The 22,725-nt window shown below is 45.0% G+C and overlaps 1 protein-coding gene across 1 annotated transcript; it reads right to left on the bottom strand.

Moving 5' to 3' along the window:
- Positions 1-492: 492 nt before the first annotated feature.
- On the bottom strand, positions 493-20,955 carry LOC109741252 (uncharacterized). The gene is made up of 12 exons (XM_020300328.4): positions 20,630-20,955; positions 12,734-12,838; positions 11,484-11,570; positions 10,747-10,800; positions 10,487-10,629; positions 10,241-10,367; positions 10,017-10,154; positions 3,586-3,657; positions 3,440-3,513; positions 3,200-3,341; positions 2,673-2,751; positions 493-1,011 (listed from the first exon to the last, which is right to left on the bottom strand). The coding sequence occupies exons 1-12, from the start codon at positions 20,864-20,866 to the stop codon at positions 914-916; spliced, it is 1,356 nt and encodes a 451-aa protein (XP_020155917.1). The 5' UTR covers positions 20,867-20,955; the 3' UTR covers positions 493-913.
- Positions 20,956-22,725: the final 1,770 nt, after the last annotated feature.

Raw genomic sequence — 22,725 nt, forward strand, 5'->3', positions numbered from 1 at the left:
CCGGCTACAAACATTTCCCTTTTGCCAAACAGGAACAAAAGAACGCGATTCTCTAACAGCTTTGCAAAGTAAAAATCTGAGATCAAAATCCAATGTCAAGCCGTGATGACAACTTTGGAATGACCATGCTCGCACCATAACTTACAGACACCCCAAACATGACCGTCTCAACCCATTATTCAGTTTATTCCATATATGCTTGACCGTCGTCCAAAGTTCCGAACGTTCCTTGATTTCATTTTGTTCAGGCTATTCCCGTCTTGCACACACCATCATCACAACATCTTCTATACACAAAGTTCAGACATATATGCACCAGGAAATGACCGGTTGCCACACAAAAACTTCACTAACGAGGGCTTCCACGCAATGTAACTTTGCAAGACTTTAACCTTGTTGGTCGCTGTAGGCTAATATTTCAGTCAGCAACACCACATACCCAACCTTTTCAGAGGAAGGCCACTAAAACAGAACCACAAAGAGATACCCAAGTTACCCAACAAAGCATCGCACAAATGAGTACAACTAGTCTTTACATCTGAATTTAAATTAAGAAATCTCTCAAATTACTTGTACTCGGGATCCTCAACTGAGAAGCAGGCGCCCATTGTTCAGCTATCTTTCAACAGGCTAAAGGTAATTGCTAATTTGTCTCACCTAAAGAACATGTGGTTTAAGTCCACATCAAAATGATTCAGCGGAACTATCAAAGCCTGGGTAATAGTTCTGATATCTTTTGACCTTTCTTTAGGTGAGGGCAACAGCTTAATGACAATAAATACATCAACAAGAGCTATGATCTATGAAGTACAACCCTGAATTGGCAGATCGACACGAAAATATAAGACTATGAATGTACAGCATGAAAAAATTTGTTTATAGAGCTGAACTCCGGTAACTCATACAACCTTCTTCACTCTAGAGATTTGAGAAGCCTGAACAAACCAGCTGCTTCTCTTATTCGAGAAAACGCAATGCAGAAGGCTTGTACCTCAATGAATAGATCTTCAACTGCACAAAACAAATACTTCACAGCATAACCATTTTGATCTTAATCAGCAAAGAAATAAGTACAGCATGGATGACCATACCCATTCTATGATTCAAATCACCAATCTCCCAATTAACATAACATTTTATGCAACTGGTGTGAAATTAGAAAATATGCAAGATTCAAGAAACCAGTTTCTTTAAAATGATGGCCAGGATTGTCTAGAACATTGCGTGAAGCCCAATTCAGAGCATCTACAACCGGACACCCACTTCCAACCTAAATGTCCGGGCAGACAGCCCAGACCAAAAATAGCTACCCAACCGGACACCCCAAACCCAGCCCATATGTCCGGCACCCCTCATATCCAGCCCACATGGCAGGCGGATATGGGTCGGCCCGGACACACCCGGGCATGTCCGCCACGTCGGACTGGCCCATCTTGACCCCACAAAATCCCGTCCCTATTCCCACCCCGGCCTTCCCGACAAAGAGGAGGATCTGAACATGTTCGGTGTCGTGTCTGACACATCCATCTCCGATGCCGAGCAGATCTGCCTTGACCCCTATTGCGTCTTCAAGCGCTACTTCCGCAACCACGGGGAGTTGTGGACAAGGACATGGACAAGGGCTGGGTCAAGGGCAGCGGCGGCCGTGGTAGAACTTCCTCTCTAGTCCTATAAATTAGTAGAACATGCTAAATTTTGGTAGTCCGATGGGCATGTATAATGAACTTCCTTATGTTATGTCCTAGTTTGATATGTCCTGTATGAACTATGTCCTATGTCCCTGTATGAACTATGAAAGTAGGTGTGTTGATCCACGTTGCATGCTTGTGTATGGATTTGAGGGTATGGATATGAGGTGGGCGGCTGTGGGCGCAGACAAATGAGGGGCGGACGGCTCTGTGGACATATAAGGGGGCAGATTTGCTCGTTCCGGTTGTACATGCTCTCAAGGACTAGATGATACCAGTTTGATAAACTTTCTTAGACATGATGAAAACATCAACCTTGAAAAGGCCCAAATTTGAAGGGAAAATGGAGGGAAGACACTGGCAGCAGCCTTTTGGAAAATAAGTTCCTGAACCCTGCTTCCATAATTGTACTGACATAGTTTACAACAGCTAAGCGAGTTTTTTGGGCATGCAATCACCACAGATTTAAGTTCCAGCATATAATGTGCAAACCCTGTTAAATTATTAAACTTCCCAGGGAAACACCACCGTTTTACATTGCTGGCAAGTGGTAACTGGTAAGTACAACAAAACACTCCCTATATAAGTTATATTTACAAAACAGACATCCTGCTGAACTAAGGCAATTAGTCGAGTTCATTGCAACGTGCAATAGTTTAATTAATCAAAATAGAGCTAATTTTCACATGTATTTATTTAAACCTACAATGGCATGCACACTATTTTACAAATCTGGGATTGAAGTTTACAGTGCTATATGCTTTATCAGCTTAGTATTTATCACAGCATATCATATACAAATTGCATAGCTAAAGATAGATCAAACAAAAGTAGCTTGCAAAGAACAAGCAAGATGCAAAGGCTTCTATACCAGAGAAGTTCATGGATCATGACATGTAGACGCATACAAACAGAACAGATCAACTCATTACTGTAAAAAAGGTTCAGAAGAGAAATCCGTCAATTGCACATTGACACACTCACCATTTATTATCTTGTTCCGAATGAGACTTTGTAGAAAAACACAAACTAGTCTCACAAGTCTGTTTTGCATGTACTTATCCTGCAAGCAATGTTATCAAATAATTTCTTGTCAGTGTTAATAAAGACAGTGACATGCATTGCAGAATATGAAATAATAGAACATTGCGAGAATGAAAATCTTGTGAATATGTAGTTAAGAATAAGCTTACAGCCCTAACATGTTATAATAAATGCATAGAAACGTTACACAGATATAATATAGAACACAAACAACTCTACGCAGGTAAACATAATGAAGAAATTACTGATGTCTGTCAACCGTAAGAGAATTACCACCTAGGGATCAACCAACAAGCATTTACAAGCTGAGGAATAAAATGGCCAAACCACCATTGTCACTTTCGGGAACAATGATTGAAACTATATACATTTTTATCGTAAACTTGCATCAACCAACTATTGTTATCAATCGTATTTACTATAAAACCTTCCTGGAAGATAAATGACATACAGAAGTAAGAACAAACCTTGATATTTTGGCATGACCGAATACAATTTGAGATGTAGTCATGAATGAATCCTGGTGGTAGATCTACTGCTGTAGTAAGCCTGTTTACAACTTCCATTGAATGCAGGCTCATTTCCATGTGCACAAGAACATTGAAATAACTGTCAAGTATAAAGCATGTGTGTAAACTGTTATGATCAGATAAACACATAAATTGAAAAAATACAGAATTAACAAAATGAAACATTTTTGTACATACGAATCCATGTCAGGACAATTGATCAGCTTTGAAAGAACATCAACAGCAATGAGTGGATTATGTTCAACAAGGTCCTGAAACAAGGACATTAGTAACCCTTAACATGAAGCATGGAAAGGTTTCAACATGATGTCAAGAGTACATACGGGAAGCTTCTCTGGTGTCATTCCGCAATGATAAACTAGCTTCCAGTCCCTGGCTAAATCTAAAACAACTTGCTGCAACAAGATATGAATCCATTAGGCATGTAAAATGATCAAAGTGGCCAGTATATTTAGCAGAGTAGGGGCTGTGGTCACTATAAAACAACCATTGACACATGTAGTCATGCATGCCTAGGTAAGACACTTCATTCTATAAAAAAGGTAAACACTTATTTGGCTAATGCAACCTATGCATGTAAATGTAGATGCTAGTCGGCTATAACCATTTTTGCATTTCGTGTTTCCAAAGATACGACACATTCATTTCGTGGTTATAACACTGACTTTCCTGTTTAGCAGTTTTCATTTATTCCTTTTCGCAATGAAGTCGCTTTTTTCCTTCCATTTTCCTTATTTTAGGAGAACAAAACTGGAGGAACGAACTGAAATAAGCCATTTTCATTATTGACTGCAAAATTGGGATGTCATTACAGTAGCTATTGTGTTTGGATCTTCCGATGCAAGATTGAGTAAACAACGTTCTACGTGGTTGTAAACCTAAAGTTAAGCAATTCATATTTAACATTATTTTCCCAATATAACGAAGCATTTGATGATCGAAGTGAACCTGGTACTTCAAATATATATAACCTATCCAACTTAAGAAAGCAGTCAAATATTTCCAACTTAAAATATGCATGATCCTTCCAACTTAAGAAAGCATTTGACATAACAGACATACAAAAGTAGATAATCTTTGTGACTTGAATGCTGGCCATAGACCAATAGTTGGCTAGCGCCTCGACATGAAAAAAAACGAGGCCTAGCCCTTGGAGGTATATTTTTGTAGAAGAAAATCTCTAAGCACCAGCGCACTCAGGGCTCGAACGCTGGTGGGCTAGCATGCTCCTTGCATGCTTAGCCAACAGGGTGACACCCTGTTCTCGGCCCCTTGGCATGACAAAGCATTCAAAGTATACACAAGGGTACGGACAGCCATCTTGTGCACTTCTTCTGGATACATCTGAAATTGATGGTAGTTGATCCGAGGGTCCACTATACTAAAGAGACATGGCGCCATTGAGGTCACCAAGCCACTCATTAACTTCCATGGTTAGCTCTTATGTGCAGTCCTTAATCCCATCCCTTTTAGGGCTTGTTCGGTTAATCCTCTCCCCAAGAGGATTGGAGGGGATTGGCAAGGATTAGTTTGTATTTTGACTTATAAGAGGTTTAAATCCCCCTCAAACCCCTTCAATCCACTCGGTTTGGCACACAACCGAACAAGGCCTTAGAGTTCAGGGTAGTGCAAGGTCGAACTACCGAGGTATAAACCGGGATAAAGTTTGGTGCATTGAGATCAAGGGTAAACTCTACAAGTTGCCCATGCAGCACGAGTGGAGAGACATTCAAACTTATGGACACATTTAGGGGGGGTGGGCTTCCCAACATAAGGGGCAGTTGCACTACAGTAGCAACGCTATATAGGCACTGAAACTGGCAAGCATGAGTTTGCGTTCTATAGGTTTTAAGAATTAGAGACAGATTAGGAAATAAGATGCATTTGGTCTTTAGTTGAAACCCTTCTATATAAAGGGATGGCATCATCAATGAATGTTAGGCAAGAAATACCAAAGAAGCCCCTCCCTCGCATTTGCCTTGGAGCCCTGTCGGGACTGGAAACAGTTCACAATGTGTATAGGAGGGCAAGCAATGTTTCTAGCAATCTCATGGAAAACCTATTATCTTGTTCATCCTCGAATTGCTTCACACATCAGCCATAAGCCCATCAATTTGGTGTCAGAGCTAATTGTTGCCCCTCCCGTCAGGCCAAGCAATGAGGGTTCCGAGTTTTCAGGAACAACCGCCAAGCTTGATCATGTCACCGTGCACTCGCCAACATGAATGGACACATTGACAGTCATGATGCTAGCCTGGCATACACAGAATCATGGCACCCACGTGGCTCTTCAAACAGTTGACTTGTGAAGTTGGTGGAGTATCACCTCAAATTGTTCGGCATAAACCACTGTTGTGCGATTAGGGTCTCTTAGCTGGAGCTTGATGGTGAGGGAGATCAACATGAACCCAATACTAAAGACATCACTGTCTCGTTGCATGCATTCATCATGAGTTGAGCTTGCTGATCATGTTCTTCACCTCCAATCCACTCACCATAAGCCATAACAGACCTCAACCAAGGATGGTCCTTTTTCAGCTAATTGGTCATGTCAGTCAACTAATGGAGAGAAAGATATCAATTTTGGTAAACTTTTAATTCCGTGTGCGTTGGTACACTTGTAATTGTTGACAACATACAAGTCTCCTTAGTAGGGGAGTCCTACCATTATGCTAATATAATCGAGTATTAAAACTTGGTATCAAATTACTAAAAATTTCTGGTGACAACAATTCTGATTTTTCAAAATCGTTGCTAGCCACAACCCTATGGTTCTCCCGCCTTTTTACCACCTCTCCACTTGCGCCTGCTGTAGGTCTTGCCGAAGAGCTTATCCGTAACAGGTGGGACTACACATTTCTGGTATGACATATATTCTAAATATTAGCATTAGACAAGAAAAATAAAGCTTTAAGGAGTAGGATATTCCGTATATTGAACATGAAGGATAAGCAACGAGGATGTAATAGCAGGACCCTACAAGATGATGATAACATTTGCAACACAACCACGTTGAAGTGGCCACAGACCAACACTAACACAGATGCATAATCATTATAAGCGCTATTAATTTAGAGTGTGATTGCCTTCAACTTCTCTAATAAAGCCGAGCATGTTCTAACAAATATCAGTACTAGTGATATCACTATAAGAAAACATTGCTGATTGTTGCTACTATTGTACAACTTGCTGCTTGAAATATCGGGTGTGAACATGTAGCATTTTAGTGTAACTTCTGCACATAATTGCATCGCTCTCATGAAAGGTTGAATGGTCAGAGTGGGGTCCTTTTTTATAATTATTATATTCCATTCTTTTCTAAATCTCTTCAAACTTCTTGCATAGCTGTTCTGTTTTAGACCCCTTCTTTCATTTGTGTCAGTTATGACTTGGTTAACCTCTAGTAATTATTTCAAATAAAACAGACCCTGAACTATCAATAAATTTACATATGTAGAAAATACAACTGAAATGCACAGAAATCATAAGAAAATATATACTTTGTCCATTGAGGTTTAGAGTTGTGACAGCATAACCCCTTGAGCGTCAGTGGTTTATGTTGCTGTGGCTCTAAATCTCATGGGATCAAGAACAACTTTCCAAATCATAAAACTGAATAATACAAAATTAATATTTAGACTTGCTGAAATTTACTGTATCTGTTTTGCCTATTGTATATCAGCCACCCTTTACTCAAAACAATTTCAAAACGTTCATCTTGTAAAATTGCAAACTCAGACATACAAACTAAGGCTCAGCAATCATCTACGCATACCTTGTATTTTTTTACGGAAAAGATATCACTATTGTTGCCAGTTATCTTGTCTCACCGACTACTTTCTCAGCTCACTACATGAATCAGCTCAATAGCCATCTCAGAACCACAATTGCAGGGTGTATTCCTGCTTCACACTAGATCAAAATGGCGCTTGCCTACCATGCCTTAGGCAAATTTGTCCATTCTTGTTAGGGACAGCATAACAGTAGGCAGTGGCTTCACTTAAGAAAGAAGAGGCAGGAGGGAGAAGGGAGTATGTATAGAGCATAGGTCACTTGATATTTGTGGGCCTTATCCACTTTTAGGCATTGGCTCTGCTCACAAGGTGCCTCTCCAACCAGATGGCTGCACATGCTAAAATGCGGGAATCTACGGATCATTTGCATAAAAAATACAAAATTACAATGTCCAACCCAAGCGGGTTCTGTTAGCACTAATCTTGATATTTTGTGCCTACATATTTAGTTTGTCTTCGTTATGCATGTAGCATAGGTTAGGGAGTTGCTAGTCCAGCGAATCTTCAGCGGAGGCATGCGGAAGGCGAGATGCCAAGCCGCCGTGCGATGCAGCGAGCACGGCGAGATGCCGATGGCGGCGTGAAGTGGTACAGCTGTGTGATGCGGCAAGCGCATGAGAGGTTGGAGCCTGACCGGCTAGACGAGGTAGTTAGAGCTGAGAGAATCAGTGAGTTAGTTTGTTAGCCTGCTTAGCCGGGTCGTGTGGCTGTTGAGAAGAAGCTACACGAGTGGTGTATGTGGGTGTGCCTGTAGTGCATGTAGTTAGTGGTTAGATAGTGTGTGCGTGCATGGGTTAGTGGCTGGTGTGGCCGCTGGGCTGTGTGCGTGCGTGTACTAGTTAAGAACTTGTACTCATGGTTGTTTTGAGCCAAGTGAAATAGAGAAGAAAAAGGGCTGGCTGTGTGAGGCAGCCGGTCACCAAAACCACTTGTCTCTTTTCTTTGTGTGTGTTGTGAGAGGCAACCGTGAAGAGGGGTAGCCGGTGGTTCCAGCGAAAGGTTCCGCGCCAATAATTGGTATCAGAGCCATGTCGATCCAAGGCGGCGGCGGTGGCGGCGCGACGGACTCCATGCAAAATGGAGGCCAGCCGCGCCAATAATTGGCATCAGAGCCATGTCGATCCAAGGCAGCGGCGGTGGCGGCGCGACGGACTCCATGCGAAATGGAGGCCGGCGGCACAAGGAGGCTGGCGGTAGCGCGATACCGCTGGCAGCCGGTTGCAGTGCGATGCCGTTAGGTGGGGATGGCGGTGTGAAGCTGCCAAAAGAAGACGACGGTGTGATGCCGTTGAGAGGTGACGATGGTGGTGCGACACCATCATCTCATAGAGAGGTGTGATGCCGACGGCGGTGGTGTGATGCCATCATCATCATGGAGACTGGAGAATTGGTGTGAAGCCAACAAATGCTGTAGTGCGATATTGCAGCAAGACAAAGTGATGATCGGCGCTGTGAAGGTGTCGTCCACATCAAGAGGTGAGCGCTGCATGCGGCAAGACAGTATGGTGACCGGCGCTGCGAGAACGTTGTCCATGGCAAGTGGCTGCAGTGCTGCGATGGCGTCATAAAGTGACAACGGGTGATCCGCATCAAAGATTGTGATATCAAGATTAGGGGGGGGGGGGGTGTGAATGTTAGCACTAATCTTGACATTTTGTGTCTGCATATTTAGTTTCTTCGTTATGCATGTACCACAGTTTAGGGAGTAGCTAGTCAGGCGAATCTTCAGCGGAGGCGTGCGGAGAAGGGTAGATGCCAAGATGCCGTGCGATACGGCAAGGACGGTGAGATGCCGATGGTGGCGTGAGGCTCCAATGCTGCGTGAGGCGGCACAGCCGTGTGATGCGGCAAGCACGTGAGAGGTTAGAGCCTGACCGGCTGGACAAGGTAGTTCGGGCTGAGAGAATCAGTGAGTTAGTTTGTTAGCCCGCTTAGCCGGGTCGTGTGGCTGCTGAGAAGAAGCTACACAAGTGATGTACGTGGGCGTGCATGTAGTTAAGAGGTTAGGTAGTGTGTGCGTGCATGGGTTAGTGGCTGGTGTGGCCGCTGGGCTGTGTGTGTGCGTGTACTACTTAAGATTGTACTCATGTTTGTTTTGAGCCAAGTGAAACAGAGAAGAAAAGGGTTAGCTGTGTGAGGCAGCCAGCCACCAAAACCACTTGTGTCTCTTTTCTTTGTGTGTGTTGTGAGAGGCAACCGTAAAGAGGGGCAGCCGGTGGTTCTGGCGGAAGGTTCCTGCGCCAACAGGTTCGGGTTCAATTGGTGGAGACATCGTGTGCAAGACTTGATTGCCACATGACAATGTCATTAACAAAAGTAACGAAATTTGGCTCTATTGAACCAAAACAGAATAGCTCAGGGATCATTTCGACTACAATATTTAGCAAAATAGAAGGATGTTAAGTGTTTCAAACACAGCCCAGCATTAGGAGTGCAAGAACCCAAGGAGCAGGGAAGGGTAATCCACAGTAGCACCCCAAGTCCATTGCGACTTTTTCCTGATTTCCCCATATTGCTGGGACCAGAGTTACAGAGTGATATTGTTGTGAAATGTGATACCAGTGTCACGAATTAATATGGTTCCTGATTTAGACTATGCTTGGATCCTGCTAGTGGATAACGGCAGCTGCAAGTACAAGTGAAAGCGTGGAAGGAGGAGATTCTGTTGCAACCTCCTCTCTGCAAATTCATGATCCCACTGAACCTCTTTGGGATCATTATTGGAAAGAACCGGTAGTGTTACTAGAAGAAATGCAAATATCACAGCAAGGAAATGACAGGGAACTACTCAAGAGCAAGTCATCTCTAATATATACTTTAGTCCTTCAATACAAAAACATGCTCGCATATTTTGGAACTGTCGTCCAGCAGTACAAGCATACCCATAGTATACCACATGTATGTGTAACCTAGGCCATCCCTAAAAAACATATGCATTGAAAATAGAGGTAGAAGAAAACCTCTTGTTGGGCAGGTGCAAGTGGTCCTTTACAGGCTCTTCCGACCAAATCACGGATTGAAGCTCCTCGGCTAGTGTCAGCACACATGCTACCATCCCATAGTAGCTCATGGTTGTTGTCCAGGTTCAACCACTGCAACTGTAATTTCATCGAGAATTACATCTATGTTTAGAAATAGAGGTAATATGAATAAACAATTTACATCTCTTAACCAACAATCTTACCTCCCCTTCAAGTATTTCAAGTCTGGGGGGAGAGGGCCTAATCCATGGAGGAGACAATCCTCTCAGTGGTGTTTGTTGAAGTAAATTTGTCACCACATTATCTCTATTTAGTTTGGTCGGTGATAATCTAGACATAATGAGGGGAAAACTTAATTCATAATCAGACAAATAGAAGGGGAAATGAACTATACGCTATGAATGCCCTTCAACAATCATTGCACGCAGAGAGTAGTTGAGTCTACATACCCTGATGAATCACCACAGCTTTGGGAAACATCTGGGTCAGGAATAGCACTTCTAACCGTAGCAGCTGCGCAACTAGTGTATGTCTGCAGCTGAACATCATTGCAGGAGTATTGGCTTTCAAGCTGGTCTCTTGGCAGCAACACCTATAAAGGAGAATTCTCTTCTGAACAAAAAAATTCTACATGTATACTGGGTGTATTTTTCCTATCAACTGTGTTCACTCAGTTTCAGGATAATTATATGACAGTACAATCATCTACCTGAGATGCATAAGAAGGCTCCTTCAAGTAATCTTCTGCAGACTGTTTCAAGATCTGAACATAGGATAACAAAATTCATCATAAGTTGGTAATGGTGGACCCACAATTTGGATCCCAACAAGGTAAAAAAAACTACAATCCGAACAAAATGACTATCAGTCCATGAGAGCACAAAATGATTCTGTCTACACTGCATTGCCAGTTTACCACTTCTGAGTTCTGATAGTCACCAAATTACCGTTCAGCAAGTATCTGGCATCTCCAGTCTTAGAAACTTGCACTTGTGACACTGGCAGCACATTTACCAAAGGCCAGACAAAAGCACAGCAGTCTATTAAATATAGTCTCTCGCATTCAAACACATATTAAATCCATTTAGCAAACAACTAGGCTATTGACTTTTTTTTAGCTGAACTAGGCTATTAACTTGGCACCTCCTAATTGGGATATCAATATTTTTTATCTCATACTAGCTACCTCCAAATACTTTTATACACATTTTGTGAATTTGTACATGTGTACACTGATGTCAACATATTATACATTGGGAAAAGTACATGCATATTGTCAAGTTCCTCTGCACTATTCCAATATTTCTTTCCTATATCTCAGCAATCATGCACTCCCTCCATTCCTAATTATATGACATTCTGGTAATTTAATTTGAACTACCAAAACGTCATATATTTAGGAACGGAGGGAGTAATTAAACCAGAAAACATACATCATGAGAATACCTCCTTGTTGTTGTCCCCATTAGCTGAAGTTAGCAAAAGCTGGAGAAAAACACGTTCTGGTCTCTCAGAAATTTCATCACAGGCAACCTGTAAAAGCAAAATTAGATGGTCAGAATCGGAACTCTAGGAAGGATCAATGCTATTCTGACATAACTGGATTGTAGAGTTGACTAAAAGAGTATAGGACTATACTAGACTTCAAATTAGAGAAATAGTGAGTACTGGGTAGCTCTAACTGTTATGCTATAATATCATGATTCATGATGACTTCTTTTCTGAACTAAGATTTCCGGGAGAGGCAGGGAAGGGAACCTCGTCCCAGGGTCAAGATTGAAGAAGTATTCTTCTATTTTCTTGCTTGATTAACTCCCCCACAGAAGGTCCTCTTTATAAAGAGGCCTAAGATTCCAATCTAAGTAACAATTCATACATCTTATCACCTATTGGCTTAAGGCCCAAGCTAGATGGTACTTTGCTAATTTAAATGATAAACTACCTAAACAAGGAACGGGAATCTTCTATCCCATAACTGGGAGCTGATATCTTTGCCATATGCCATGTACTTCCGTACATAAAACCTCCTTCAGACTTCAAATAGGAGAAATAGTGGGTATCTCTAAAAGTAATAATCTACCATGATTGATGATGAATTTGTGGTGCAGATGGTAACTAATCAACATACTAAACAGCAATTTTCATGTTCCAACTCTACTGATACTAAGAGAATGACAAGCACATAAGCAAGGCGAAACAATAGTTCAGAATAAAAGGCACAGATCATAGCCTAGTTGGGCCCCAATTCAATTAAATCTTAAGATGCTTCTTTTAGGGTTCCAATGAACTCCAGCATGGTACTTGCTCTTGGTGAATTTTTGCAGCATGTTCTGGAGTTTAATCTTTAATTCATTAGTATAATGATTAAATGACTATTCAATGTTGCAGTGCCATGACTAATGATGAATGCAACATCAGTGTATCAGCAGTTCAACTACTAGCACAAACCCATTAAAACAGTTCGAAAGAAATCTGCGCTAGGTCGATTGTGAAGTGGAACGAAGTGGAGCTATTCATGATAATTTCACAATAATTAAAACAGTGCACATGGAAATCACTTCCCGTCAACTTTGTCTCAATAAAAAAAGAAAAGGATAAACAACACCAATTCGAACTTCATGCACACGTTAATGCAGATGTATGGCTTTATTCCTCAACGAAAAGCACAATGTATAGACAGAAAGTTTACAACTTACATTTATTAAGAATGGAACAAACGGATTTGTCAGCTGTGAGGAATACCCTTGATGAAGAATTGCGAGTGCAATTAAACGCTCAGCTGGTTGAAACATCACCTTGTCCTGGAAAAGGAACAAAGTGGCATAAATAAAATCCTGATTTTCAATTTCCCTATACTAATAGAACAAATTCCAGAAAGAGGAGAACAGCAAATGAAATATTGTTAGTATGATTAACAGAAGGTCATTGAGTGCAAAATTTTATGAAATGCTTGCAGGAATAGAGACCTAGATATGAAATGCACTTGCTCTGTAAACCTCTCACATCTGCATACATACCATTTTCCAAACACAATTGCAACAATGCAAAAGTTGGGACAAAATTCAATATTTTCATGTAAACAAGTCGCTGTCATTTAGGTGCTGTTAGAGTTATAATATAGGTCATGTACCCCTTTGTATTTATCCCGTTGTATAAGGGGTTTCCTGCATATGTTCCACACCTGTACATGTATATATATCGGCCTATGGCCTCATGGGAATACAAGTTGCTTATTCCTAACATGGTATTAGAGCTCTAGGGTTTCTTTTCGCACGCCGCAACTCGTGCTCGATCCCGTCGTGACGGCCGCCGCTCCCGCCTGCTCGTGGTCTCCCGCACGCCGTCTCCACCGCCACCTCCTCCTCCCCGCGCGTCAAGAGAGCCGCGCGGTTCAGGTGCTGCGCCCAGCCTCCTTCCCCGGAGCAGCAGGAGACCCCCGCGCCGCTGCCCTCTCCGCCGGACTTGCCTTCGTCCCTGTGGGGCGTCTCCACGAGCGCCTGGACAGCGGGAGTCGCGGGGCTGAGGCTCTTGGAGACCGGCTACCCCCGCTCGAAGCCCGTCAGCCGCCGTCGAAGCTCCCTCCCGCTCCCGCAGCTGCTGACGCCGCCGAAGCTCCCTCCCGCTCCCGCAGCTGTTGACGCCGCCGAAGCTCCCTCCCGCTCGACGTCAGCCGCCGCCGAATTGATTTCTCTGCCCAGATCTGATCTCTGATAAAAAAAAATGTCTACTGCATCGGGCTATGTCGCTGTCCCTCGCTGTCCGGTGATCTTCGATGGTACTAACTACACCGAGTTCGCTGGCTTCATGCACATTCACATGCGTGGCATTCGTCTCTGGGGTGTTCTTTCTGGCGAGGTCTGCTGTCCGCCACGTCCGGTTCCTCCAGTGGCCCCTACTCCGCCGACTCCACTGGTTCTTCCTACGGATGCTAATCAGGCCGCCAAGGATGCGGCTAAGATTGCTGATGAGGCTGCTGATCGTGCCTATGATGAGAGGGCTTTGGCTTATGAGGAGGCTCTTCAGACGTATCATGGTGCTTTGTCTGTTTACACCCAGTGGCTTGATGATGATGCTCGTGCTGCAGCTGTTCTCACTGCTAGTGTTCTGCCTCAGTTTGCTTCTGAGTTTCTGGGTCTTCCTACTGTCTTCCAGATGTGGACCTGTCTTCGTCAGCGCTATGAGCCCTCTGGTGATGCCTTATACCTTTCTGTGGTTCGTCAGGAGCATGCTCTTCAGCAGGGTGACTACTGTTGATGACTTTTATGCACAGAGTTCTGCTATCTGGCGCCAGCTTGATTCTCTCCGCAGTGCTGGTTGTCGTACTTGCCCCTGCTGCCAGGCTGTCCAGGCCGATTTAGAGTTTCATCGCGTCTACGAGTTCCTGTCTCGGCTCCGTAAGGAGTTTGAGCCCCGGCGTGCTCAGTTGCTTGCTCGTGGCCGTATTTCTCTCATGGAGGCGCTTTCAGAGATTCGTGCTGAGGAGACTCGCCTACGTGGTGCTGGTTTGCTGGCGGTTCCCTCTGTGCTCGCTACTCGGGTTTCTTCCACTCCACCTGCTGCACCGCCCCATTCTCGCTCGAGTGCTCCGCCGCTCTTGCCCACTCCTTCTGGAGGCTCAGGTCGCCCCCGTTCACATTGTGACTACTGCAACAATGATGGTCATATTGAGTCCCAGTGCTACACTAGGCGGAAACACCTGCGCAAGGCGCGATCCTCCTCCTCAGGGACTTCGTCATCTCCCTCGCCAGCTTCAGCCATTGCTTTGACTGAGCAGGATATTCTGAGACTTAAGCGTCTGCTCGCGGCTTCAGGTTCTTCCTCGACGGGTACTGCTGGTTCTGTGACTGACGCTTCCCGCACTGAGCACCCACCCTCTACACAGTCAGGTACATTCCCATGGGTTTTGGACTCTGGAGCTTCTTTTCATATGTCTTCTCATTCTTCCGCTTTGTCCTCTCTTCGCTCGCTGGATTCTCCTGTTCATGTCTTCACTGCTGATGGTACTCCACTTTCTGTTGCTAGTAGAGGCCATCTTTCCACTCCTTATTCTGTTCCTGATGTTGCTCATGTTCCTCGACTTACCATGAATCTGTTTTCTGCCGGTCAACTTACTGATTCTGGTTGTCGTGTCATCCTTGATGTTGACTCTTGTTCTGTCCAGGATCGTCGCACGCACACTCTGGTTGGGGCTGGCCCTCGCCGCCGTGATTCTCAAGGTCTTTGGGAGTTGGACTGGCTTCATGTTCCTTCCGCTGCCACCACCATCGCCAGTCCCTCCGCTGCTGTCGCCTCTGTTACTGGTTCCTTCAAGCAGTGGCATCATCGACTTGGTCATCTGTGTGGTTCTCGGTTATCGTCTTTAGTTCGTCGAGGTCTTCTAGGGTCTGTCTCAGGAGATGTCTCTTTAGAGTGTCAGGGTTGTCGTCTTGGCAAGCAGATTCAGTTACCATATTCCCATAGTGAGTCAGTGTCTAAGCGTCCTTTTGATTTAGTCCATTCTGATGTATGGGGTCCGGCTCCTTTCGCGAGAACCCTTCCTTCCAGCCAGAATCCGTCTTTCTTGTCCTTTGCATTCGAGGAATGGGATCTGCCTTGTGGAAACAAAAGCTATTTGTTCTTCGAAAGGTGGTCATAAATACTATATTATTTTCATCGATGATTTTTCTCGTTACACATGGCTTTATTTCATGACTTCACGTAGTGAGGTGTTGTCTATTTATAAGCGTTTTGCTGCCATGGTTCATACTCAGTTCTCTTCACCCATTCGTGTTTTTCGTGCTGACTCCGCTGGTGAGTATATCTCTAAGATGTTGCGTGGTGTCCTTGCTGAGCAGGGTACTCTTGCCCAGTTCTCTTGTCCTGGTGCTCATGCTCAGAATGGCGTGTCTGAGCGCAAGCATCGTCACCTTCTTGAGACGGCTCGTGCTATGATGATCGCCGCCTCTCTTCCGCCTCATTTTTGGGCCGAGGCTATCTCCACTTCCGTCTATCTCATCAACCTTCAGCCATCTGCTGCTTTGCAGGGTGGTGTTCCTTTTGAGCGTCTGTTTGATCGTTCTCCCGATTATTCGATGCTTCGCTTGTTTGGTTGTGTTTGCTATGTTCTTCTTGCCCCTCGCGAACGCACCAAACTGACCGCTCAGTCTGTTGAGTGTGTCTTCTTAGGCTACAGTGATGAGCATAAGGGCTATCGTTGTTGGGATTCTGTCGGTCGTCGGATGCGTATCTCTCGAGACGTGACTTTTGATGAGTCTCGTCCTTTTTACCCACGCCCACCTTCCTCGTTTTTTTTAGTGGAGGATATCTCTTTCCTCACTTTTCCTGACTCCCCTATCACTCCCGTCGCGCCTGTGCCTATTCGTTCCACTCCCTCTGCTTCTCCACCCCTCGTCGATTCGCCGCCACCATCTTCCCTAGTCTCCTCACCTAGCATGTCACCGGATTCTACACCTTCATCTCCGGTGACTTCTTCGTCGCCACCCCCTGATTCTACCTTGGCGATTCCTCCTCTTGTTCCATCTCTTCCTCAGCATTACACTCGTCGTTCACGACCTGTGGATGCTTCCTTGGATGAGTCGTCCTCTTCCTCTCAGCCTACTTATGGCTTGCGTTCTCGTCCTCGTCCGCCTATTGATCGCTTTGGATTTCCCACCGCTGGTGCTGCTGTTCTTGAGCCGACTTCTTACCGTCAGGCTGTTGTTCATCCTGAATGGCAGTTTGCGATGGCAGAGGAGATTGCTGCTCTTGAACGCACTGGTACCTGGGATCTTGTTTCTCTTCCTCCCGGAGTCCGTCCCATCACTTGTAAGTGGGTCTACAAGGTTAAGACTCGCTCCGATGGTTCTCTTGAGCGTCACAAAGCTCGTCTCGTGGCTCGTGGTTTTCAGCAGGAGCATGGTCGTGATTATGACGAGACTTTTGCTCCTATGGCCCATATGACCACTATTCGTACACTTCTTGCTGTTGCCTCTGCACGCCACTAGTCTATATCTCAGCTTGATGTTAAGAATGCCTTTCTTAATGGTGAGCTGCGTGAGGAGGTGTACATGCAGCCACCCCCTGGGTATTCTGTTCCTGATGGCATGGTGTGTCGTCTTCGTCGCTCTCTCTATGGCCTTAAGCAAGCCCCTCGCGCCTGGTTTGAGCGTTTTGCTTCTGTGGTCACTACTGCTGGTTTTTCAGCAAGTGCTCATGATCCCGCATTGTTTATTCACCTTTCTCCTCGTGGCCGGACTCTTCTTCTTCTCTATGTTGATGATATGGTCATCACTGGGGATGACCCCGAGTATATTGCCTTTGTAAAGGCCCGTCTTAGTGAGCAGTTTCTTATGTCTGATCTTGGACCTCTTCGCTACTTTCTTGGGATTGAAGTCTCTTCTACCTCTGATGGCTTTTTTATATCCCAGGAAAAGTATATCCAGGATCTTCTTGCTCGTGCTGCTCTTTCTGACGAGCGCACTGTTGAGACTCCTATGGAGCTCAATGTTCACCTCCGTGCTACTGATGGTGATCCTCTCCCTGACCCGACGCGTTATCGCCATCTCGTTGGCAGTCTTGTCTATCTAGTTGTCACTCGTCCGGACATCTCTTATCCGGTTCATATTCTGAGTCAGTTTGTCTCTGCTCCCACATCGGTTCATTATAGTCATCTCCTTCGTGTTCTCCGATATCTTCGGGGCACGATCTCTCACCGTCTCTTCTTTCCTAGCTCCAGTTCTTTACAGCTTCAGGCCTATGCGGATGCTACGTGGGCTAGTGATCCTTCTGATCGCCGTTCACTTTCTGCTTACTGTGTTTTTCTTGGCGGTTCTCTCATTGCCTGGAAGACGAAGAAACAGATTGCAGTTTCCCGTTCGAGTGCTGAGGCTGAGTTGCGAGCTATGGCTCTTTTGACGGCAGAGGTGACTTGGTTACGCTGGTTACTTCAGGATTTTGGTGTTTCTGTCACTACACCGACTATGCTCTTATCTGACAGTACCGGTGCTATTAGCATTGCGCGCGATCCTGTGAAGCATGAGCTCACCAAGCATATTGGTGTTGATGCTTTCTATGTGCGCGCCGCTGTGCAGGATCAGGTTATTGCTCTTCAGTATGTGCCTTCCGAGTTACAGTTGGCGGATTTCCTGACGAAGGCCCAGACTAGAGCGCAACATGGCTTTTATCTCTCCAAACTCAGTGTTGTTCCTCCACCATGAGTTTGAGGGGGGGTGTTAGAGTTATAATATAGGTCATGTACCCCTTTGTATTTATCCCGTTGTATAAGGGGTTTCCTGCATATGTTCCACACCTGTACATGTATATATATCGGCCTATGGCCTCATGGGAATACAAGTTGCTTATTCCTAACAGGTGCCACAAAGGTCCTAGAAACCTTTCAAGAACACGATTTGCTAAGTTTATACTCCGTATAAGTGAATTCAAGCAGCCAAGCACTACATTTCAGTATCAACTTATACAAAGGGACTGCTAGATCCTAGTCAAGTATATAACACATCAAATCAAAGGTATAATTCCAAGCAAAAATGATGGAAAAAAGGGAAGCAAATCCACATACTTATCAGCCATTTGGCAATTCCAACTTAGGCAAGACGACCTAAACCCTACTAATTCTACCAAAGACAATAATACAAAAAGCAATGATTCAGATATGTATCTTAATTACTTAGCTAATAAGACGAATGCACTTCTGTTATCAGGACAGATAATTAGTAAATAGTACAAGTTTAATCCTTCATTCAGTACCATCCATAAGAAAGCTGACCTAAAATCCTAATAATCACAATCAGCCTTGTCAGCAGGGCTGTTATTATTAGAAATTCAGAAGAAAACCTAGTGAGAGATGAAAACCAACTATCAATCATTCTGACAAACAAATTCAGTCAAAATTCAAGCACCACCACTGAAAGTGCAAAACAAAAGGCATCAGTAGCAGACGAGAAGAAGAAAAAGATGATAATTTGAGTCCTTTCGACACTGAAAACAACATAATATTTTCTCCTGAACCAACCATCAAAGATGTGAACTGTGATCCTGAAATAATCCAACACCCAGAACCAAGAAACAACAAGCAAATGAAAAGGAAAACTAATTGCTATGAGCTGAAAATGGTAACAACGTGCCTCTTTTAACCATACTAATATATTATTCACTGATAATTGCCAGTGGAACCTTGCTAAGTTCATAAAAACCCTATACCATAATGATTTCACAGGTTTTTAAAAAAACTTGGAAATAAGTGTTAGCACGTCTTTTCATTAACAGGAGAAGCAAATTGGCAAATGAGTTACGCAGTAAAGTGACAAAAGCCAAATAACACAGCACACACACTACACAGGAAACACGAACAACTTACGTTACTCCTCATGGTGGTTCGCGTGACAAACACTAAAAACACTTCACCAGGCCACCAATATACTAACATCTCACTCAAAATCTAAAACCAGAAGTACCAAATAGGCATTCAGTCAAGCAGTTTGATGTGTCAAATGGAAAAAGATGTAGCCAACGTAAACTCTAATAATCAATCCTAGTTCCACTATCTTGTCTGCTATCTTCCCTACTTGCTCATGATGTTGTCAGATGATTTCAGTAAAAGGGGAAGAAGAATTCAGATCTACGAGTTCAGGAATGTCTACATCTCGATTCTTCTCTTGAACTCTTTCATTTTCCATCTTTTTTCTCCAGAGCTCCCCAAGAACCCCAATTGAGGGCTTTTTGGTTCAGTGCCAGCATACGGTATTCTATGACATCTTCCTAACCATATCGACCTTCAATCTCAAGGGCCGGTGAGTCCAGACCACTATGAAGCCTTCATATTCGCTGTTCGTCCAAAGGCTGTGTTGCAACACCACTTACCGAAGGTTTAAGTCAAAAGCGAAGGGTGCATGGTAGCTCGCACTTCGGAGCTATGCCTCCCATCGAGTAAGAACAGAATGGCTCAATCCTTCACACATCTTCAGTGACCACAGGATGCCTACATGGTTGAAGCAACAAAAGGAGCATGTATACAGTTCCTAAGCTTCGTGGTTCAGCCTCGTGTCCACAGTTGCAGAGTTGTGTTTTGTTTTTCTCCTTTGTGTTGACAGTGTCGCAAGAACTGGTGTATCCACTGCACTCTGCCCTAATACAATCAGGGATTTAATTTTCAAAAGGGAACTGGAATACAGAATCTTAATCTTCACCCCGATCCTTCAATCCATTAAAACCCAGACAGAGCAGCCAGAGCTACAGAATTTCGCAGACTGACATGAATTTCCAAAAACAACTACCACATAGTCGCCTTAGAATCTAACTGAACTTTGAAATAACCAATCAAAATAGACAAGCAGGTTTACTCACACAAAAGCCGTACCCGTCGCTGCAGAGTTTACCCCCCCCCCCCCCCCCCCCCCCCCGCCCCCCAATCCCAGTTCCAAACCTCCATCAACAAGAATACCGACCTGCCCCAAAAAAAACCCTAGAAACCTATGCGCCTGACACTCCACAGCCCGGGGACAACCGGCCAAGCAAAACGGCGATTAAACTACGTATACGGAGGGAGTATGCAGATGAAGGGGATGGGCGGGTTCAGGGCGAGGGCTGCAACGGCTTGCCTCGAGGAGAAACTTGATGGCGGAACCGAAGCGGAGGCGGCGCTCGGGCGGGACGCGGGCGAGGAAATCCGCCACGACGTCCTCGAGAGGGCGCGAGACGCCGGAGATCAGCTTGAGGAGGTCTGCGCACTCATCCCGCCGCATCTGACACATGGGCATGAATGGGGAAGGCGTTAGGGCAGGCGCGGTGGCGGGCGCCGCCGCCGGCGAGGGGCCGGCGTCCTTCCTGGTGGACATGGTCGAGCGGTCGGGTGGGAGCGGGGAGGGCTTAGGAAAGGGGTGAATGGGTTTAATGGTGGCGAACTGGCGATGGACGCTGGCTTTCACGAATAATTTGGACGCGTTTGTACCTTTTGATTGATATATGTGAACTTCTCATGGTTTAAGTCAATTTTGGCACATACTGTATTTGCTAAACCTGTGGAGCTTAGTAAAAAAAATTGAGGATTCATGTGGAGCTTAGTAGAGTTGGGTCAATTTATGTAAGACTAGCATGGGAATGGGCCGGCCCGGTCTGGCCCGGACTGGTACCCGATGGCCACTCTGCTTTGTTGAGGGATATGGCCAATGGTCTAATGATAGGCCTCGTTCCTTACTAGATAGTATGGTCCGACCCATTTTAATGCTAGATTTATAAAAAAATTACTAGTAACACAACAACATATTTTGCAGTGGGGTTCTCGCCCTCGTTCCCCTCGTCTTCTCTCGAACCGTCCACAGAACGCGAGGAGCGAATCAGGGGAGTCCTCATTCCCCAGTCCTTCCGCCAGTGACCTCGTCACTCCTCCTCGCCTCTGATGAACGCCACGGCCTCAGGAGGTGGGGGGAGCCCCGTGGAAGCACGTGCGTGTAGGTAGGTTCCTGGTGGTGTCATTGAGACGCCACCAACGACACCGCGTGAGGATAAAATCACCACAGCTCCGCCCGCGTTTCATCGGACATGTTGTCTCTGGCGGGGAGCTTGTGGGTGTCTGGTCCCCCGTCCCCCCCCCCCCCCCCCCCCCTTGCTCTAGTGGCGTGCTTCTGCAAGGCATCGGGGGCGTGTGAGGGGATGGTGTCTTTTGCAGTGGGGTTCGTTCGAAGATGTAGGAGATCATGGTGTTGAAGGCGACCTGCTTGGGATGGATGGAGTTGTAGGCTGGCATTGGATCTGGCTTGTGGTGGAAGGGACTGGTCGTCCACTGCGAGACGGAAATGGCATCGTCCCCAAGCCTAGTGGTGGAGGAGCTCGGGGAGCGCTGACGATGTGGTCGCTATCCCCGGTCGATGGAAGACTTTGGGTCGCTATCCCCGGCCGACGGCTACTGCGGTTTAGTAACGCCGCAGAGCAAGGGGTTCCTTCATCTCCAGGTTTGCTGCCCCGGTGTGTGTTTTCGGCCTCTGACTGTGGTGGTTGTCATCATTGACGCGTCGGAGTGGCGTTGGAAGCAGAGGAGGCTAAGGACGTCTATGCAAATTTCCTTTGTATGGGGTCTTCCGCGAAGTATGGCGGAGCCAGCTATATGACTTGTATCCTCCTTGTGTCTTTGTATTTGTACGTGTACCAAGTCATACGTCTGTATTGTTTTCTAACTCTTTGTGACGCCCGGATAATTAGACTGCAGTAATTCCCTGCTAATGATGCCATGTCACCTCGGTTACTGTTGATAATCCCGCGTTAGTTCGAAACCGGTTCGAATTCAAATTCAAAATTAAGCAAACAATAAAAGTTTTCAAATGTCAAAACTAAAATGTTCGGAGTGAACCAAATAAATCATAAGCAATTATGGTGGAGGACCCATATTTAAATACACAATAGTAGATAAAACAGTGACAAAATAATTATTTAAATGCTTTTAAATACTAAGCAAATATTAAACTAGTTCATTTGGTCACCAAGCTTGTTGAGGTAGTGGCATATGTTATTATGCTAATTTAGGAGTATGGGTTATATTTTTGTAGAACTATTTGCTAACAAAAAGGAAACACAAAAGAAGAATAAATGAAAACTAACAAAAAAAATAAAAAGGAGACAAAGACTTCCCCCTCCCCCACTGGACCCCTTGGCCCAACTGGGCCATGGCCCAACTGGGCCGGGGCCCAACTGGGCCGGCCCA

Source organism: Aegilops tauschii, chromosome 4, assembly GCF_002575655.3.
Source record: "Aegilops tauschii subsp. strangulata cultivar AL8/78 chromosome 4, Aet v6.0, whole genome shotgun sequence".
NCBI classification, from domain to species: domain Eukaryota; kingdom Viridiplantae; phylum Streptophyta; class Magnoliopsida; order Poales; family Poaceae; genus Aegilops; species Aegilops tauschii.

Bases quoted from the DNA above. Each gene is read 5' to 3' on its own strand.
- LOC109741252 (XM_020300328.4), bottom strand. From the start codon at position 20,866: ATGTCCACCAGGAAGGACGCCGGCCCCTCGCCGGCGGCGGCGCCCGCC. The intron at 3,658-10,016 runs GTTTTCTTCTAC...ATCTTGTTGCAG, and splicing joins TTGCACCTGCCCAACAAGAG to CAAGTTGTTTTAGATTTAGC. The intron at 3,342-3,439 runs GTATGTACAAAA...TATACTTGACAG, and splicing joins AATTGTCCTGACATGGATTC to TTATTTCAATGTTCTTGTGC.